Source organism: Eublepharis macularius, chromosome 2, assembly GCF_028583425.1.
Source record: "Eublepharis macularius isolate TG4126 chromosome 2, MPM_Emac_v1.0, whole genome shotgun sequence".
NCBI lineage: Eukaryota > Metazoa > Chordata > Lepidosauria > Squamata > Eublepharidae > Eublepharis > Eublepharis macularius.
Genome location: NC_072791.1, coordinates 156,106,420 through 156,127,927, shown reverse-complemented (window position 1 = coordinate 156,127,927; position 21,508 = coordinate 156,106,420). Strand labels below are relative to the sequence as shown.

Here is a 21,508-nt window from a genome sequence, read left to right as displayed (position 1 = left end):
CCTACAGCCCATCTGATTTCCCCCCAAAAGCCAATCCTGGCTTTCCTTCACTTCACTAGAGGTACTCCAGAAGACTGCAGGAGGTATCATCTTTGTGTCCACATGAGACGCCCATTCAAAAACAGATGCCTCCATCATTGAAGGATGGATGTTTGGCTTGTAATATCCTAACAAGGTGAGGAACTTCCCTGTGCTTTGTGACTGAACCAAACCCCCCATGAAAACCATTTTGTTTTGGCACCCTCTACCTGTTCTAAAAAACCCCAAAGCACCCACTAGTTCAACAACATTGGATAACTCTGAGTTAGGCATTCCCCAGCAACAACCACCCATTGTGAGAAAGCAGGTACTGGTCTACTAAGCCGTTACAAGTTTGTGGGTTTAGGAAACTATCTAGATAGAGACCTGATCAAGAAAACGCATGCTTGAAAACAGCCAAACCCAGACAAGCAAATGTATAAATTTTAACTTTTGGTTTTTTTTTAAAAAAAAGACATTGCCTGTAAATTTTAGACTATTAATATGCTAATCAAATTCCTTCTGTACTAACTCTCCCAGCTAAGCTTCTCTAAGTTTTGCTATGTCTGTCTAACCAGATAAATGATTTACCAGCTCTGATTATCTCAGGCAGCTACTACCAGCTGACACCTGAAGGCAGTGAGTGAGGTCTCAGTTACACACACACACCTGACCTGCTAAAACGTTTCCCCTGTGGCTTCACTTCCTGGCCTGCTTCCTAGTTCCCAAGCCTAGGCACTGACCCCCAGCAAAGAACTTACTGAGCCCTTGCTCCAGATGAGAGTAGGAAATCCATGTCAGTTTCCTCCACTCATTCCAGGTCAGCACACAGCCTCAGGGAACCTTATTTATGTCTGCAACAAAGACAGGTTTGACCCATCTCACACATGCAAACAGATGAAGCCAAGTCCTACATCTGGAGTAACCAAGACACAAAGCCCAGAGCAAAAAGCAATGCAACAGCTGATGCCATGTGCCTGTCATCTACCCTTCCACTAAGTTTGATCAGCTATTTCTCAGATTCATAAGAATAGCCTGACATGGGTCATTCACCTCTAGCCTCAATGCTTGAACAATAAGTGTTTCCAATTATTGAATTCTGTGCTCCAATAAACATTGAGATTATCTACTACATTCATGTTTGGCTTGTTCTTCAGAATGCCCCCCACCTCAAATTCCAGTTATCTTTAGATCCTACTGAGCTGACTCTCCACAATTTCTTAAATGTGATACCCCATTCATTATATTTGTATGCACCTACCACATTCTTACTCCAATAAATGCAGAAAAGTAGGATGCTTCCAATGAAAGTTCACATCAACAGTATATCAGCTGACTTCTTAAGAGGTCCAAGGACTGCTAAAGATATGGCTATTCTCGTGGAATTTTCTGCTCTCCACCACCACACCCTACCCCGGTGACCGGAAAGTTCTTGTCAATTATCCCGTGTATAAATACAATATGCAATGTAGCAATGCCACTGTTCACAATAAGCCTTCATGGTGGAGTTTTTTGCTTAATTCTTGTTTGCCCAAACATAACTTGTTACCCTTAATTTTCACTGCTCCCTCCTCTCCATTGTCTCTCCTATTCCTGAATTTACATTCTCAGGGCAGAAACCAAGCTCTCTTACGCATGATGAGTTGTACCATGTACACTGATCCTATAGTAAAATAAATGGTCTTTATCCTTCTGTCATTGCTCCTAGGTATCCACTCACTTCCTGCACGTCAGGAACAGTGAGAGTCCTACAGTGAATGAACAATGATTTGCTTTTGAGTACCTAAACAGCGACCAGTGCACTGTGGCCCTGTCTAATTAATGGAACTCCAGCGTGTCAGCCCACACAAAACATATATATAATAAAAGAGCATGTTTTCAACCCTACTGCAGTGGTGTGTGCTGCTTTTTGCAAGAACCAGAAATTCTGCCAAGACCTTCATCCAAGAAAGCCTGAGGCTATGTCCAGCTTTCTGATGCCAGACTCTTGGAACAGCTCAGCAGCTGGGATTGTTGTGTACTCTGAATCGCTAACCTCCTCCCTTTTCCACTGGGAAGAGTCCTTGGATCTATATCCCTTAATGGAAACCTTGGTAAGAAATCATGAGAAATCCACCCAACTGGAACGCATGTTGTGACTCAGCACTGCCTTGCCAGACAGTCCCAAAACAGTAACCAACATGCCTGGCAGCCCCTCAGTTCCTACCAGGGATGTGCAATAAAATTATAACACAGCTAAATGTAACACACAGTGTAGGTGGAACAGATGTGCATGTGCGCGCGCACACACACACACTCTGTGCATGGCAACATATGTCCTTCTACTGAAGGATATCTGATTGTGCATACATGCAAATCTTGCCCCATGAGAACGATTTCATAACGAAGGCAGCATTAGGCCATAATAGATAGTGTACTTTTGATGATGAAACATTAAAAGATTTTGTTGGAAACAGCGACAGCATGCACGGGCTGCAAGAGAATCATGCCTAAATCATGAGGGTTTCCATACTACTTCTCTATAATAGTGTCAGTGGCCACAATGAATGCGGTACTACCATGCTTATATTTTCAGAAGCTTTTGTGTGGTGTCATTAAAATAAAAATGGATCCTTGTCTGTATGAACCATAGAGATGGAAACAGCCAGGCAACATTTCTCATCCTAACCTTTACAAGATTGCGGTGTTGGTAAAATGGGCAAAAGCCTCATGTATACTACATTGAGTTTCTCAGAGAAAGAGTGACGTAGAACTGTTGTAGCTAGACTGAGTAACAACACACTCCTAAGCATGGTTTTTTTCATAAGTAAACATGCCTATGGAAGCTTGAGCTAGAACAAAACATAGCAACTGTAGAATTTACTGGAAAATATACAACTTGTTTTCTTACGACTGCACTGGGCTTCTGGCTCAGTACAAGGTGCTGGTTTTAACTTTTAAAGTCCTAAATGGTATACGGTCAAAGTATCTGAAGGATCTTTCTTATATCCATCAGCTGGAGGCCTTACTATGGAAACCAGCCCTGGCTGAGCTAAGGCTGGTGGGATTCTTGAGAGGGCCTTTTCAGCTGCTGCCTCAGGTGGTAAAACTGGCACCACTTTTACAGACGTTCCAGACGAAACAGAGAACTTTCTCGGTCCAGGCCTCTGAATTAACTGACTGAGTGACTGACAACACCATGCCATTTTATTGTAGGAGGATAGGTCTATCACTGGCAGTTACTGAACAGGTTCAGACGCAGAATGTCTCTGATTATCAGATGCTGGACAGCAGTCAGCTGATGAAGGCTGGTGTCTGTGGGTTCTGTTTGTAGGCTTCTAGGACTGGCCACTATATGTCTGACCATTATTAGAAACAGAATGTGAGACTAGATGGATATTTGGCTATTTGCCTTTTTAAATATGTAATTCATGACTATTGTGAGCTTCTATGCCTGCCCTGGACTGGGCTGAAGTATGACAAAGCAATTAAACCATTTTTTTTAAATCCCATGATCAAGAGGACTAACTTCATAAATGAGTTTAAGATTACGACTCCAGCATTGTAAACTATGGGCAGTTTTGGATTTTTAAGAACAGGTATTTGGCACTGCACAAAATGATGATAAGTTCCAGGGTACAAAGTCATGCATCCTCCCATGATGCTATTTGAAACTGATGTTCCCTGCAGACACAAAGGTGATGCCTACTGGCATCTTCTGTGCCACCTCCTTCTGTAGTGAGATGGAGGAAAGCAAGGATTGGCTTTTTGGTTTTGGAGAAGAGGAAGGGTGGGCAAGAAACAAGTCAATGCCAGGAAACAGTGGTGGGTGCCATGGCACTCACAGGCACCACTTTGGGTAAAACTAGGAAGGAAACCAAGTTCAGTCCAATGCTCTATAATAGTATTCTTTTCCACGACGACAACAACAAAAGGATGCACATGCAGATTACAATTTAGAAAAGGCAAAGAACTGGGGGTGGGGGGTGCAGGGAGAATGTTTCAGAAGGTAAAAGAGTAAGTGTAGTATATGAGTAAATATGGCAAAATCATTGCCACAGTATATACAATTGCTCAGAGCAAATCTTCATGGATATAGAGAAGTTAACTGGCTCCACAGCACTTCTCTAATTGCATTTGGCAGTGTGCGGCCACACTGCCCATAAAACTCACTTCCACCACAGAGAAAGGCCAGGTTGCTCTTATTAGATCTGAACCAAGATACTGAAAGAACCTGAAAAATAATGGCCAGCTTCAGAGGAAAATCTCCTCACATCACCACCACCTCTGCACAGTACTATAGCCAGTGGCATGGCTAATACCTGGTAGGAGAGGATCTAAGGAGACCTAAAAGTAAACTGAAGTCCTAGAGTTTATTTTTCCCCCAACCCTGTGAAGAAATGAAGATGGAAATGATTACAATTAGACTCAAGAGAAGATGGAAGTAGTATAAAGTAATTATTTTCCACTACGTGACTGAGAACAGAGATCAATTGTTCTCTGTCGATACTGAAGGTAGCTTAAGAAGGAACTGGTTTTCATTGCATGAAGGCAAAATTTTAGACTACATGCAAATGAAACCCAACTGCTGTGCTCAGAAAAGTCTGGAAACATGGATATGTCTATATCTTAACCTAAACTGTACTGTTTGTTCGGAATACAATACTCAGAATGTTTTTGGCAAGGACTGTGGCAATGGATAGCAAGGAAGGAGGGAAAGGTGAGTAAGGAAAGAGAAAATGGACCAGAAATTGCAAAGCTTAGACTAAAGTCCCCCTTGGTTTCTGAGCATTCTGCAGACATTAATGATCAGAAAGGATAACTTTTTTCTTTTTCAGTTTTAAGAGGGATAGAAATTTTTCTCTGAAGTTATGAGGACTAAGAACTTCAAAAAGAGAAAGAAAGAGCACTCACAGTCTTCCAAAAGCAAATTCTACTCAAGTCCTGCACTGCTTACCTGTAAAACCATCAAATATGTGCATCCCTGATTAAAATGCTATGAGCAGCACTTAGAGTCACTTTAGATATTACTTCCTTCATGAGTTTGCCATGGAGCCAACCAGGGCTTTTTTTCAGCTGGAACGCGGTGGAATGGAGTTCCAGAACCTCTTGAAAATGGTCACATGGCTGGTGGCCCCGCCCCCTGATCTCCAGACAGAGGGGAGTTCAGATTGCCCTCTGTGCTGCTGAAGTGGCGTAGAGGGCAATCTAAACTTCCCTCTGTCTGGAGATCAGGGGGCGGGGCCACCAGCCATGTGACCAGTTTCACCGAAGGTGATTTAAACTTTTAAAAACTCCCCCCTTGTTCCAGCTGATCCAAAGTGATGTCATAGGCCCTGGGAGCATGTGTGCACTTTGCGCGTGCACATGTGGTACCAGGGGCACCACCTCCCACCAAGAGTTGCCCCCTGCGCTGGCAACTCACTGAGTTCCACCACCTCTTTTCTCAGGAAAAAAGCCCTAGAGCCAACCGTGCAAAAAGTGCGTCAAGGGGGACGGGGAGTTTTCCCATTTCATCAATACATTGATGTATTGTGTGCATGTGCAGCAGCAGAAATGGGACCCCCTTCCCCCCACCTTGGTTTTGCACAGGGAAAAACGCTTGCGAAAAAGGCAGGAACTTTCCCTCCCCCAGCAGCTTGCTTTCTAAGCCCATTTGGGTTCACCTTTTTCATACAAGCCATTCCCCAGAACTGCTGTTTGTCTCCAGCAGCTCCAGATTGGCTCCATGGTGAACTCACGAAGTAAGTAATGTTTAGAGTGACCCTTAGACGGCAGCAGAAGAAACTACAGGAGAGTGCAGCATCTCTGTCCCTGAAAGGTTGTCAGCATATAGCTTGCTTTGGCACCTGGTGTCCTGGGTCCATGACCTTCAATAGGTGGGCCACATGCACCTAGATAGCGAACATTTGTTGCTGCTTTTTGAAAGGTTCATGCTGAGCAAGGTGCCACACCTCCTGCCTCTCTTTGTACACATGCTCAGAAGAACAACAGCATGAAGCAGCAAGATTACTTGGTAGAAAGGATTCCTCCATGACTCTGACCTTTGGCTTCCTCACTATGGTATACAATCCTGGTGTTTGGTTTGTGCTTCCTATTCCCTCCTTTCTTGGTCTGCTGCTCACACTCACAGTTTGGACACTGGTAAGAGCATACCCCTGGCCTTCCTTTTATTGACTTTCATCACATGCTTGATACTTATCGGGTCCCAAGCTCAGCAGGTCCCAAATCTGGAAAGGTAGAATACCACTGTTCTAGCAGGATAATGAGATTCCTTTCTGTCCAATACCTCTATGATATGATATCTCTGCCAGTTCCAGTTGTTTACTGTACCTTCACATACTCACGGCCCTAACTTATTCTCACGTCAAAGTCTTGATGTTGACATGTAAACAAACACAGAGGAAATACTTATCAGGCACAGGGCAGATAGCAGTGGCTGGAAGGGGGTTGGTACAGGATGGGCGCAGGAGACTTAAAACTGCAGCCCAAACAAGTAGAGAATTATGACATCCTAAGTAAGGGAACAGAAACTTGGAACTTCTCAAAGAGCTCCACCAGCCCCAGGAAGTCTTATTAATGTTACACCCTTCCACAAAACAATGCACCAACTGCTCTGCTTTAATTTCCAAAGCAGATTTGTTTAAAGGAAACATAACTCTTTGGCCCATTTTCCCCTTTTCAGCCCAATGCAAGAAAATTGGAAAACCCAAGTTTGGGTTTTGCCTGCATTGCAGTTTCTAGCAGTGCCACCCTACAACAGAATTACATCCTTCTAAGTCCATTGAATTCAATGGGACTATTAAAGTGAATGGCATTCCGTCTATGCAAAAGATTAGCTTCATGAGCAGGTGTCATATAAGAACAGCCTTTCAACCAAAATGAATACATCTAAAAGGGTTTATGAAAGGATTATGGGTTAGATTAGTTTACACAGCCCATTCCCTTCAACTGTAACTGTATATATTTGTTGCTAAAATTGGATCACCTTCCAACTGTACCTATGTGCTATCAAGATGTCAAAGTTGGTCTTCTCTTCAAAAATGGAATCTAGACACGCTTGTTAGCATACAGGGGACATTAAAATTCTGAATTTCTGATATACATGAGAACAGAACTGGCTGACTATTTTCAGCACTAAAGTTTTTTTTTTAAGCTTATCTTGTGATTCCTTCCAAATGCTTACCCAAGTCTCACTGGTGAACTTTTGGATGCAGATTTGGGATATATATCCTCATCCACTACCTGATTAGAGTTGAATTAGATCCACAATGTAAAACTAGTGCATCAGTTTTCCTCCAATCATGTCATGCTGCATTCTGACCCTAAACAAACTGGAATCAATCTGGACAAAGTCAAATATGCTTCTAACTTTACCATATAGATACTGAATACCCATTTAGTTCAATGGGATTTTCGCATGGCCACCATTTGGGGAGTTGTGTTCACTTACATGTTTCAGTGGAACTTTCAACCCTGTAACGTTTCAGTTCCTATATATTCGATTAGGCTTGGTGAAGCTAGGCCTCCAGATTCAGTAAACCGACTGCTCTAGCCCACTAGGGACATACACGTGCATTGGTGACATACACATCCAAGCTCAGGGTCCATCAGAAAAGGTCCCCTTCACTGCCCAGGTTTAGTTCGAACTTCCAGGATCTCTTCCTGCAAACTATGCTTCTTCTCTTCCAAGTGCCCCAAGACTATCTTAACATTAACTTCTTTTGATATCATGTACTGTGCATATTCTGCCTAGAGGTTGTTGATTTCTGCAGCCTCTGGCTGGTCATTAATAGCTTCCGACAGTGGCCTTTGTTTTGCTTTCTTTGTTAGATGACGCATCTATTTCCAGGCTTGCAAGGACTGTTTCCTTTTTCAAAGAACAGAACATGGACCAAGCCTAAATCCATCTGTGCTGAAAACTCTGCCCAGAGTGCAAAACCAAGCCAAGCTCATTGCAGCTTTAGTTTAACACTCTCCCTGGTCCTAAGCAGTGTCATATCTCTCTTGAACTAGAGATTCTGAGACACATGGATTTCTGCCATCTTAGGGAGAAAAAAGACCCCTTGGATTTCTGCATCCCATGCTTTTGAACTCTGTGCTACAAAATAGCCTCAGCATGCATCAAACTACAACTACTTCTGGAATTAATTTCCCTAATGTCTGAAATGGAAAGAGAGTTCTAGCCATTAGCACCCTAAACTGGAGAGCAGGAAGAATAATTCCCTTCCTTTCCTAATGAAAGCTGCACATTGCTGTTGATGGATTGGAGATACAGCTCTCTGCCTGCCGCCAAGCCTTGCATGTCCTTCCAAATTACTTATCTCCATCCAGTCTGCCCAGCTATTGTACCAACAGGTACAGAAGCAAAGTTTCCTTGCATACACTCTTCAGATTCTTGTCCTGCCTGCAGCTACTTAAGCTGAAACTGTCCCATCAAAAATGGTCTGTTGTTCTCTTGGGTATTTATGGCATTTATGGTAATGGCATTTATGGGTGCAGAAAGAGGGACAATCTCCCTTACATACGAAAGGAAAGATACGCCATCCTAACAAAACTAAGGGAATGCACAGCTTGTGTAGCCAAAAATTAATTAAGGGAACAAAACACAGCTCAATTCTTTAACAAAACTGCTGCTTCCATAGCACATTGCCTTCTCAAGCAATGAGGTTAGGCTATTCATTCTCAAGGTGAGAATACATTTAGCTCAATCTGTATCTTCCTGCCAACCCTGCCCTCACAAATCCAAATTCTCTCCCCTACTTCCCCAGAAAAATATTTTTAGAAATTGCCATCATTTCACAATTCTTGACTCATTTTTAACAACACCCTCCCTTTCTATTGCCACTTCCTTCCCTATTCAATCAGAAGATTTTTTTCCCCCTTGGACAAATGAACAGTACCTGGTTCATTACGCTTCCAAAATCCATCCTGCTGGGCTGGTTTATTTTTAAATTGTGCCTCCACGATGATTACTATATCCAAGGAACAGGAAACTCTTGGCCTCACCTCAGTTAGCTTCTCTCTCTTTCGAAGCAAACAAGAATCAGCAATTGTCTGCGCAAAAGTTACCCAGTGCAGATGGTGCTAGTCAAAGCTGGCAGAAGGAAAGAAGTTCTACAGTCTCCTGTGGAAGATGGAGAGAAGCCAAGGTCCTGGATTCAGACATCAGTAAAAGGGGGAGGCAGACCTGTTTGCCTGAGGCTTTCTGGGGGCAGTGAGTTGAGAGAGAGCAGTGTGCAGTGATCAAGCTGAGAGGAAAAAGCTTTCAGGACTGACTCGAAAGGGATTTTCCTTCCCAATCTCCACCTTATTAGCACAGCCTCTCCCCCCCAATGCATCGCTGTCCAAGTACAACATTGCACACGCCCAAAAACAACACCACTAGCTGTGTGGGGCTCTTTTTTCCTCCTTCAGCTTTAAAGGGCATGGCATCCATAAGCCAGCCTGTATGAAGAATCAGTGCTGGAAGCAGCAATGGATCAGAGAGGGAGTGAAATAAAACACTCGGACAGCCCTGTGCAAACTGGCTGCCTGCTTAAGTCTTATCAGCCTGCCCAGACCCAGGACTGGAAAATTTGGCATGTCTGCCATGCCACTGCTCTGAGGCAAAACTGGAGGTACTAGGGGGCCTGTCCCCTGGGGCTCTCTCACTCTGCCTTTTATATGACACATTTCATTTTAGAAATGTGTATCTCCACAGAACCAGTCTCTGGATAGAAATCTCCAGTTCTGCAAAAAGTTCTATAACCTTGAGATTCCAATGCAGCCCCTTACAAAAGATCTCAGTTTCTATACAGAACCATGGAATAAACTCTTCCCAAAGTTTTGGAGATCCACAGAAATGTGTGCATATACATGTACACATACCAGATCCATAGGCTCCCCACAAATCATGCCATTAAAATGCTTTGTCAGGCACATCTCACTTCTCTGAGCAGTGAGAAGCTCCACAGGCTATCCTTTACTGGGGTGGTGCCCTATAGATGTGGAAGAAACAGAGATGTGTAGCTTCACTTAGTATTTGCTCTGCTTACAATCTTTTTTTATTTCATTTATATTCTGCCTTTCTCCCCATAGGGAACCCAAAGCAGCTTACATCATTCTCATGTCCTTCATTTTTCCCTCAAAACAAACCCTGTGAGGTAGTTTAGAATGAAAATCTGTGACTGCTCCAAGGTCACTCAGCAAGTTCCCATGGCAGAGCATAGAAACAAACTCCCAAATCTCGGTCTGCCACTCTAGTCACTACACCACTCTATATAGTGGAGGTGGAGGCACAGAGGCACCCCGACAGAGAAGCAACTCCACTTCCCTACATCAGATCCCTAAGCAGAAAGCCCCACATCCCCAGAGTTCTTCAGTTAACTGCAGCAGTGGCCATCTGCTTCTCTGTGTTCCTTTCAGCCTCTAAAACAGTGCTTCCTTTTCACACAGACAGTCACCTGCTCACTCCTTTCAGCTGAGAGGAAGGCATATCATCTCCTCACAAGCCATTAAGGACCACTGAGGGGGACAGCTACAACAGCTGAGAACCCTCACCATTCTGTCATGTGGGACAGACTGAGCCACCGTGATGAGGCCAAGCCTGTTACACTATTTTCTATATATACCCAAAAAAACCTGTATCTTCCTAGTGTTCCAGACACTTTCTCACAACTTCATGTCAAAACCTCTAAGACTCCAACATATTAAAAGAATTTATTACTCCTCATTTTCATGGACGCCAGTCCAGTTTCAAAAGTCCTCTTATTTCGGAATATTACTACACAGTAAAGCAGTCTGAAATTACAATAAGAGTAATCTGAGGGGCTAGGGATTTGGAGCAGAGCAATGAGAGGGTGAGAGGGTGCTTAAATGTTTCACTAGCTCCCATTTTTAGCTTCTTCTTTATGCTGGCCATAAACTAGCCATACCAGCCACAATCTGTCCCCCAACCAAAGAGGCCCCTGAATACTACATTCAGAGCTGCAAGCTGCCACTTACAGCACAGGAAGTTTCCCTTGCTCTCTTGGCTACTAAAAATCAACAAAAAAGGAAAGATGTAGCCTGCAGAGGTGCCTTGTTGGCCACCGTTTAGCCTCTCACAGCTCTGAGAGGAGACAGTAGTGAAGCCAAGACATCTGTACTGACACAGTTATGTCAGCATGTTGAGGTCAGGATGACTGTACAAAAAGAAGGAGGTTGCCAACAAAAGCCACAGAGGTCAAGCAAGGAGTGCCCCAATCAATTTGCAACCAAAAAATATTGTCATTGTAAACGTTTTTTTATCATTCTTCTTACTTCTAGCATTAAACGTAATGCTTTAATCTAAGCAAAGAGCTCACACAGCTGCACTTGTGATAAGATTTCTGTGAACCCCCCAGATTGTTTGTGCTTACTGAAATCTTGAACCAAGGCTGGCTGTATACTGCAGAGTAAAGAAAATAAAACAACAGGCTATCAATGAAATGATCTGCAGTTTTGCACACTGAAAATAGCAGCTGCAAGGAGGCCCAAAATTGGATTGGGGCTCCTGTGGGGTGGGAGGGGCCATTTTTATAGTTTCAATCATATACACACAAGGCTGTTATATGCCACACAGGGAGAACTATACTGGCACGATTATAGTACCTATATGTCTGTAAAAGTGCTGGGGGGGGCAGGGATTTTAAAGCTCTCTTTTCCTATACCAAGGGTCTCCCATCTGTATGTCTACTTAAGCCCAACCAGTAAGTCTCCAGGTCCTGATGGCATGCACGCAAGAGTTCTTGGGGAACTCAAATGTGAGACTGTTGATCTACTAACCCATATATATATATATATATATATATATATATATATATATATATATATATATATATATAACTTATCACTAAAATCAGCCATTGTACCAGAAGACTGGAAAATAGCAAATGTTACACTGATTTTGGGTCCAGAAGGGAACTAGGAAATTACAGGCCAGTTAGCCTAATATCTGTCCCAGGCAAATTAATGGAAACTGTAATGAAAAGCAGAAATATTAGGCATATAGAGGAACAAAGCCCGCTGAAGGAAAATCAGCACGGCTTCTACAAAGGGAAGTGCTGCCTTACCAAACTTCTGGTAAGAAGAGAAAGTGAACAGCAGATAACAGTGACCCAGTAGACATTATATACTTGGTATTTTGAAAGGCTTTCAGTAGGTAATTAACCAAAGCCTCCTAGGTAAGTTCAGTGGTTGTGGGATAAAAGGACGAGTCCTCTTACAGATTAAAAATTGGTTAAACGACAGGCAGCAAAGAGCAGAACTACATGGACAGTTCTTGCAATGAATGAAAGCAAGCACTGGGGTCCCACAAGGATCAATATTGGGGCCAGTGGTACTTAATTTGTTCATAAATAATCTAGAACTTGGGGCGAGCACAGGGTGGTGAAAGCCACCAACTGTGAAGAGCTCCAGGAGGATCTCCACAAATTGGGTGAAATGGGTAACCAAGTGGCAAATGAAGGCCTAACTCAACTCAAATTTAACCTGTGACCGCACTCACTTTCAAAATGGTTTGAGGGAAGAGAAACAATGCCTGTGTGCAGTGGCAGGAGAGGCTTTGTCTGTCCCTGCTTTCCACCCAGTGTGCTTTCACAGAAAGGAAAGAACCGGGGGGGGGGGCTCTTTCTTTTTCTCACTTTTCTTCATGTACGCCCAAGAGATGCATGGAATGGTTAGTAAGGGAAACAGTCCGTCCTCCCCATGAAAGTGCATTGGGTGGAAAGCAGGGACAACAAAGCCTCTCCTGCCTCCATGCACACTCGAAGGAGCCTTTTTCTCTTCCTCCAAACCATTCTGAAGGTGAGTGCAGTCACACATTAACCTCAAGTTGAGTTAAGGTTTCCCCCAATTACACTCAAGATTAGCACGTGTAACCAGACCCTTCGGTGATGCACATTAGAATAACTTAAAGTATATGGTAACGAGGTCTGATCTTGTTGAAACTGAGAAGGAGAGATTTTGGGGTCATAGTGGATAGCTCAATAATAAAAGGGCCAATCCTGTGCACTGCAGCAGTGAAAAAGCCAAACTCTATGGTGGGGGTTATTAGAAAATGCATTGTATTATAATCCCCCTGTACAGAGCCAGTTTGGTGTAGTGGTTAAGAGCACGGGACTCTAATTTGGAGAACTGGGTTTGATTCCCCATTCCTCTACTTGAAGCCAGCTGGGTGACCTTGGGTCAGGCACAGCTTCTAGGAGCTCTCTCAGCCCCACCCACCTCACAGGGTGTATGTTGTTGTGGGGATAATAATGACATATTTTGTAAACTGCTCTGAGTGGGTGTTAAATTGTCCTGAAGGGCAGTACATAAATTGAATATTGTTGTTATTGTATTGTCGAAGGCTTTCACGGCCGGAGAACGATGGTTGTTGTGGGTTTTCCGGGCTGTATTGCCGTGGTCTTGGCATTGTAGTTCCTGATGTTTCGCCAGCAGCTGTGGCTGGCATCTTCAGAGGTGTAGCACCAAAAGACAGAGATCTCTCAGTGTCACAGTGTGGAAAAGATGTAGGTCATTTGTATCTACTCAGGAGGGGTGGGGTTGAGCTGAGTCATCCTGTAAGAGTTTCCCAGGGTGTGGAATGCTAATGGCGGGAGGCTTCACTGTATCCTGAGGAGGTTCTGAACATACAATTCACAATGGAGAAAGAAATCGAGGGGAAACTCCCATTCCTGGATACCTTGGTCATCTGCAAAGCAAACTTTCAGTTAGGTCACAAGGTCTACAGGAAACCAACTCACACAGATCAGTACTTACAGAAAAACTCCAATCACCACCCCCGACAGAAAAGAGGCATAATGAAAACATTAGTGGATCGTGCAAGACGGATATGTGAGCCGCACTTTCTCAATGAGGAAATTAATCATCTAAACCACGCACTTCAGGCAAATGGCTACTCCAGAAATGAAATCCGAAGAGCAATCAAACCCAGGATGAATCAAACAACCAAGGAAAAACAGTCTCCTACAGGAAAAGTGTTTTTGCCATATATCAAAGGAATTACTGATCAGATGGGAAAGCTTATGAAAAAGCATAACCTTCAAGCAGTGTTCAGACCCAGCCGAAAAATACAACAGATGCTACGATCAGCAAAAGACAGTAGAGACCCCCTCACCTCTGCAGGAGTATACCGTATACCCTGCAGCTGTGGACAAGTTTACATCGGGACCACAAAGCGTAGCATCCAGACAAGACTAAAAGAACATGAAAGACACTGCAGACTTGGACAACCTGAAAAATCAGCAGTGGCTGAACATAGCCTAACGCAAACAGGGCACAGTATCTTATTCCAGGACACCAAAATACTGGACAACACTTCCAACTACTTTGTCAGACTGCACAGGGAAGCCATTGAAATTCACAAGCATAAGCAAAACTTCAACAGGAAAGAAGAAACCTTAAGAATGAACAGAGCATGGTTTCCAGTTCTGAAAAACACCAGGCTAACAAAACACTCTATACCCGACAATAGCCCTGCAGAGAAGATTAGCACATCAAGTACCAATCCATATGCAAAAGAACCTCCTCAGGATACAGTGAAGCCTCCCACCATTAGCATTCCACACCCTGGGAAACTCTTACAGGATGACTCAGCTCAACCCCACCCCTCCTGAGTAGATACAAATGACCTACATCTTTTCCACACTGTGACACTGAGAGATCTCTGTCTTTTGGTGCTACACCTCTGAAGATGCCAGCCACAGCTGCTGGCGAAACGTCAGGAACTACAATGCCAAGACCACGGCAATACAGCCCGGAAAACCCACAACAACCATTGTTGTTATTGTTGTTATGGTGCAGACTCCTGGAATACTGCATGCAATTCTGGTCACCATATCTCAGAAAGCATGTTGCAGAGCTGGAAAAAGCACAGAAGAGGGCAACCAAGGTGATTAGGGGATTGGAGCACCTTTTCTATGTGGAAAGTCTGAAAAGTCTGGGACTATTCAGTTTAGAAAAGAGACAATTAAGGAGGGACATGATAGAGGTTTCTAAAATTATGCACAGGATAGAGAGAGTAGAGAGAATTTTTTCTCACTCTCCAAAAAACCCTAGAATTCAAGAGCATCCAAACACATCTTGATGCAATGAGTGATTAAAATCACTCATTTGTTGCCAGGAGGTGTAGTAATGGTCGCAGGCATGGACAGGTTTAAAAGGGGATTAGACAGAGGCGTAGAGGATAAGTCTATCAGTGGCTACTAGCCATGGTGACTAAAGGGAACCTCCACATTCAGAGACAGTAAACCTCTGAATACTGGTGCCAGGGGGAAAAACTTCGGAGAAGGCCTTGGCCTCTATGCCCTGTTGTTGGCCCTCCAAAGTAACTGATTGGCCACTGTGTGAGACAAGATGCTGGACTAGATGGACCACTGGTCTGACTCAACAGGATTCTTCTTATGTTCTTGTTTGTGTAAAAACAGATGTGAAATTGAGTGACAGTTTGCTGATCGTAGTGTCATGTTCAGTGGTCCAATACAGAAAACTGTACCAAGCTGCACAGGGCTCTCTGCACTGACCAGAATTATAGAAAGCAATGTTCCTTTCTTAGACAAACCTGATTCTCCTTAGCTATCACTACTATACGGCTCCATGTTTGACCCAGGGATTAATATTTGCATTCACTTATTCACAGTAAATGCCAGCAAAATGTAAGTATGAATGAACAAGCAATGAAATCCATGCAACTGGAAGATTCCCCAGAGCAGCCGGAAAACTAACCATTTGGGAAGCTGGACACTTCCTTCAAGGGCTGTTCTCTGGAAGAATAGTGCAGGACCTTGTCTCTCCTTTGCTTCTGGGACTAATTCTTCTTTTACCTTTTTTAAAAAAAATTCCGTCAGCTCAAGGGGAGTGACTCCATATGCATCACGGTTTCCCCACGCATACCTCCCTCACCAGAACCTACCTCTCAAAACACTGCCAGCCCTTGATGAGTCAAGCTTTCCGGGTGCCTCCCCCTCTTCCCAACCCTACACTGCACTTTATTGCACATCTGGATCCAGTTGTGGTTTGTACATTAGGGGCACTTGAGACGGTTGCTTCAAAAAAGCTGGAGCCGCCAAATGTTTCAAACAAAAGAAGAAAGAAGGGAAAAATTCAAAATCAAGTTAAGTCTGAAGGGATTTGCTGCTGTTCCTGGCTTCATCCATGACAGCTTACAGAAGATTGCAGCTTGGATAGAAGAGCCTGCAAGACAACAATTCCATGCAAGGTACCCAATTATGGCAGAGTGACTTTGTAAGCCAATTCCTAAGGAGAAGTGACATACCAGAACGAGCTCTCACTGGCGAAGAAAGCCAAAAAACACTTTGGAAGAACAAAGTGTTAATGGTCAGATGAATAAACATCCACTACTCCCTCTTCTCCAGCCTGCTCTTCTTCAGCTCCCCTGTACACTTTCTGTTTGTGATCAGACTGCTTTGCCTCTGTTTTTCAATTTCCCCTCCCTTCTGTGCAGAAACGTCCATGAGATGAAAGACATGCCCAGAACAGATACATTGTTTTTGACCTGATTTCTTCAACATGCTAAGTGTCCAACTCCCTGCTGGCAATGAGGATCTTATATATTATTGACATGGACTGATGATACTGAAGTTTTAAAGATCCTCCTCACCTATTTTAGAGGGGACACAATCTTTCCTTTTAGAACATATAGCCCATGGCCATTGCTCATGCATAGAGTCTGACTAATAACTATCACTTGGAAGGAATTTTTCTGCCAGATCATTGGCTAGAAAAGGATCTTCAAGTGGTGGTCCATTGATCCAAATGCAGTCTGACTGTGGCTCAATGAACCTCCAGTTTCTGAGACCTAGCTGGGATTGTAAATGTAGTTGAGGGGTTCTCAAGCACTGAGTCCAAAAACTGAACAGGTCTCAGCACTGGACCCTTGCTATTAGCCTCTCCCCCAAACCACTGCCAACTCTTGACAAACTAACATTGAGTTGGCCGCTTCCCTCCCTTTTGCTGCCTTTTCAAGTTGTGTGTTACTTGGCTTGCCTGTTTGAGTCACCTGAAGTTCTTCTTTTTGTAGCGGCTCCCAGTCATACATATATTGCATTGGATGATCAACCAGAGGGTAGGGGATTGGGCTAATTTTAATTTTATCCGAACATACTTTATCAAACACCAAGGACTGTGCCAGTATATATCAGTGAGAACCCTGGAAATAGTCCCAATAGCTTTCTGCATGGATTAACATCTCCCCACCACCACCACCACCACCACCACTACCACTCCTTTAAAAAAAAGAAGAAGAACAATGTGTGTACAAGTGACCCGGTCTTTGTTTTATGTCTCCTGTTTGTTTCCTTGCCATTCAGAACTGCTAGAACTGGCAGCTTATGTGATGGGAGTTAACATAAATGATCCTCTCTGAGACCGGATGATTCTTTTCCTGTCTCTGCATGTTCCAAGCTTTCTTCTAACAGTGCTGCATGAACAAATTGAGAACTTTTTAGATGTATGCACTCCTTGTGCCACAGTAACCCTGTGGAGGTTACTAGATATAAGCCTTCTAGATTAGGTTACAATAAGAGCTTGCTGATTCAGACAGCATCCCTCTGGAGCATTTTGCCAACCTTCCAGAGAGATGAAAGATATTCCAGCAAAACTACTGGTCAAAGAAGAGTAAAGGGATAGAGAAGCAAAGCAATACATGAGCAATGTCAATCGAACTGAAAACCGAAACTAAAGACGTGCTTCCACTTCCAAGTGGTTTCTAAAAAAGCATTCTTTGTCATGCAAAGCGGTATTGTCATTATAATCAATGTCAAAAAGCATTATAGATTTCCAGGATTCCAAATTGGAAGCTGCTGCTATGTGCTTTAATCACCTGTCTGAGCAAGCCCAACTTGCTCCAGACTGTGTATCAGACCCCCAACCTCCCTCAGAAGTAACAAATTTAAGGATGCTGTGGTCCCCCTGTGTACAGGGTGAACATCCCAGAGAGCTCAGTAATGTCTTACAAATTCCCAAGGAGAGAAGTCATTTTTTTATTTAATTACTCTTGTATTCCTGAAGGAATAACCTTCACATTCTTGAAAGAATCAGAGATTACTAGCAGTCTAAAAAAGTGCCAGCCCTCTCGCATTGGGGTTTGGAATGGGATGTACACAAACATCGGGACCCTTAAGAACCACTAAGTATCACACTGAGAGAGTTGGACTAGGGTCTAGAGACCACGGTTTGAATTCCCACTCTGCCATGGAAGCTTGCTGGGTGACCCTGGGCCAATCACACACACTCATTCTAACCTGTCTCACAAGGTTGTTATGAGGATGAATTGGAGGAGAGGAGAATGATGTAAGTTGTTTTTGGTCCCCTCTGTGCTGAAAGGCAGGGTATAAATGAAGTAAACAAACAAATATACCAGTGTTGTTTTTGCCAAGAATATTTGTATGCTATAAGAAGTGTATGAAGACAGGATTTCTCATAAGTCAGAATTCTGAACTCAAATAACTGTCTTACATGCTATACATACCCATTCATTCCTGAACTCAGTGGCTATGACACACTGCCCATTATACAGCTGGTATGGTACAGCGGTTAGGGTGTTGGGCTACAACTTGGGAGATCAGGATTTAAACAACCACAAAGTAAATTTGGTAATCTTTCTCTCAGCCTAACATGACCGATAAGGTGCTTGGCCCGTCCTTCTGCAGTATTGGAAGGTGGATATATAATAAAATCCCTTATCTGAAAAGGCTTTGCTCCTGTCCACTAAGAGAAATGGAAACTATAACCCCCCCCCCTCTTTTTTTTAGATGCCCATATTATAAGGAAGCATGTAATGAGAGGATCACACTGTTATTAGGTAAAATTTCTGGTGTCACTGAAAAAGTCAGACTTGATTATATCTTATCCAATAAAAATATCAAGTAACCAGATATTGCTTGGTGATATTCAGGTCTTGGAAATTATATTGTACTGCAATTAGATCCTTATTTTAAATTGTTTTATTTGCTCTATTGCATGCCTTGAATTTTCTTTTTCAGTATAAATGTGTTATATGATGGGTCAAATGACCATAAATAAAGAACTGATTGCCTCAAAGATAGTTTCAGGTGGTTAGCTGTGTTGGTTAGTAGAAGAGCAAGATTTGGGTCCAGCAGTACCTTAAAGACCAACGAGATTTCCAGGGTACCCTGGATACCTCAAAGAGTTCTTGCTGTAAATAAAATAGGGGAAAGGGAAACCATGTTTGCTGCACTGATCTCCTTGGAAAAAGCATGAGATAAAAATTGATAGATAAACAGAATGTTAGAAAAAGTTGACAATAGACATATTGGCCCCTGCAAAGTCCAGAAAAAACAACAAATTAATGTACTGCCTTTTATTGAGGCCAACCCAAATGACACAAAATTTTGTTCAAGCTTTTGAGTTCTACAGAACCCTTCATCAGGCTAGATGTTACAAAAATTTAAAAACGAAGGGAAAAAAGAAGCAAACTTGCCCTTAAGACCCTGTACTATCAGCCTCTGGTGTTAGATGCTGACAGGCTCACAGTATGATTCCTCTAAGTATGATTGTTGTAGGTGTTAGATCCTAGCACTTGCATTCTGGAAAGAAGCAACACACAATGGAGGATCATCTCATTTGAAAGACTACAGTCCAGCAATGTCCGCATGTCACTCAAAAAACCACGTGAAAAGCTCAGTTCTCTTTTGCAAGCTGAGAGAAAGCCAAGTTTGCCAAAGGGCTGGTGTCACATAAAGGAATCAGCCGTGTTTGAAACAGTGGCCTGGGGCCTGCCAACTATTCTTTCACAGCCTCAAATTCTCTCTTTGCAATACGGGGTACTACTGGTCTGCCTTACAAGGCTGTTAAAAATATTTCTCAATTTCTCTTTGTGAAGTGCTTTGAACACTGGAAGTGCTATATTATTATGATCATTACATGTAATTGGCTGGAAATTGGCTCTCATTATACTCTACCAAACACACAACAGTCAGAATAATTAGGGCAATGCAAACTCTGATAATCCATCAAATTCACTTACCAAATCTAGATTGAGATAACATTGCTAATTAGAATCCTACTGCAATTCACCCTCTAAAGTCTTCCAATATGAGAACACTACTTCTAAACGGCTCCATGCAACAATACTGCTTAGGATCTCAGCAGATGCCGTCTCAGTCACTGCAGCCAGCTGCACAGAGGCACTGCATGATACTTTGAATGGTCTTAGTGTTACTTCCATGTGCCTTGTCATTGATGAAGTGAGTAAAAAGGATGTTAGTGTCCAGGGACATGCACACACTCCATTTTTCCAAACATGACAACATTCCTCAGATTCCAACAGCTGCTTTCCAGGCTCTGTGAATGGCACAACCTTGGGAAAAATATATAAAAGTTTATAAAGTTTTTTTAACTACAAAATTCTGGTTGCTAGAGAAAGCAAGGGCTCCTGCCAGAGAACTGGGGAGGGAGGGTATGCCATTTCCTCAGGAACAAGCAATGCAACAAGTCCAAATCCATGAACAGAGAAAGTGATTTCTGTGAATGTTAACTGCTCCACATCCAGCCAAATCCACAGATTCAGCTGGCGGGACAAGACAGCATCTCTGGAGAAGAAGACGGCACACAGAACAAGCTGATACCACCAGAAAGATAAGGCTAAGATTTCCAGTTCTGAAAGGATAGTGTGTCAGTTTCATGCCAATTCTACACTTTAGAAGCAAAATGAAGCAGACATGTACAAAAAATACATAAATATATATGTATGCAAATCAGCTTAATTTGCATAGCTTTCAGGTCACCGAATTCCTTTTCCTTTGTGCATAATTTTAAAAATTAGCTTAAAGTAAACATTCCCTACATATTTGCCCTGCATGTGATCATAAACCTCTTTTGTGCAACCCAGTCTTTTGAGGATCCCAACTTATTCTAATATTTATTAGAAAGAGCCAAAAAGGAAAATAAAAATAAGCTTAAACTGATACCACCACCCCCATTTTTCATTTCTAAGGAAAGATAAACATCAGATAATTTTATTGGACTTGAATTAGTTGACTAATTGCACCCCTTCCACACAAGCAAGTTGTGATTCTTCTCGCAGAAGATAACAGGAACAGCAGGAACCCATAGCACTGCACGTGCAGTAGAACCTTAAAGAAAACCTTGTGCCATGTGGGGCCTCTTTATAAGGTATTTCTACTTGATATCTTAGTTCAGTGTTAGCTGATGTTGGACTTACTGATGAGTAAGAAAGGAAAGTCTCCTCAGGACTAAGGAGCATCTGTCTTCTCCCTGGAAATGTGATAACGCATTTACGGAGCCTTAGCCATAGGCAGCTAAGACAGGTGTTTCAGTTACCCTTGTAGTTGGAAAGTGATGACACATCCCAGAAACATTCCCCCCCCCCCTAAACCTTGTAGAAGGAAAAACATCTCTTCTGATCCAGACAGTGACACAGAAACAATTTCCTGTTCCCAGCCATTATTCCTCTAGCAAGCAGGCCAAGTCTCAGCCAAAACAGAATCTGCACAATGAGTGGGTG

General features: G+C 42.9%; 1 protein-coding gene across 10 annotated transcripts in view; it reads right to left on the bottom strand.

Annotated features, from left to right (window-relative positions):
• Positions 1-21,508, bottom strand: part of TNS1 (tensin 1) — a 390,644-nt gene that overhangs the window by 192,825 nt on the left and 176,311 nt on the right. For 2 of the 10 annotated variants that reach the window (XM_054971396.1, XM_054971395.1), the window contains exon 1: positions 8,901-9,241. The exons of the other annotated variants lie outside the window; for them this stretch is intronic. Coding sequence is in view for 1 of the 2 variants with exons in the window: in XM_054971395.1 (XP_054827370.1) it covers positions 8,901-8,927 (27 nt within the window). In the remaining variant the exon portion in view is untranslated. Of the gene's footprint in view, positions 1-8,900; positions 9,242-21,508 lie in introns of those variants that run through there. 10 annotated transcript variants of the gene reach the window in all.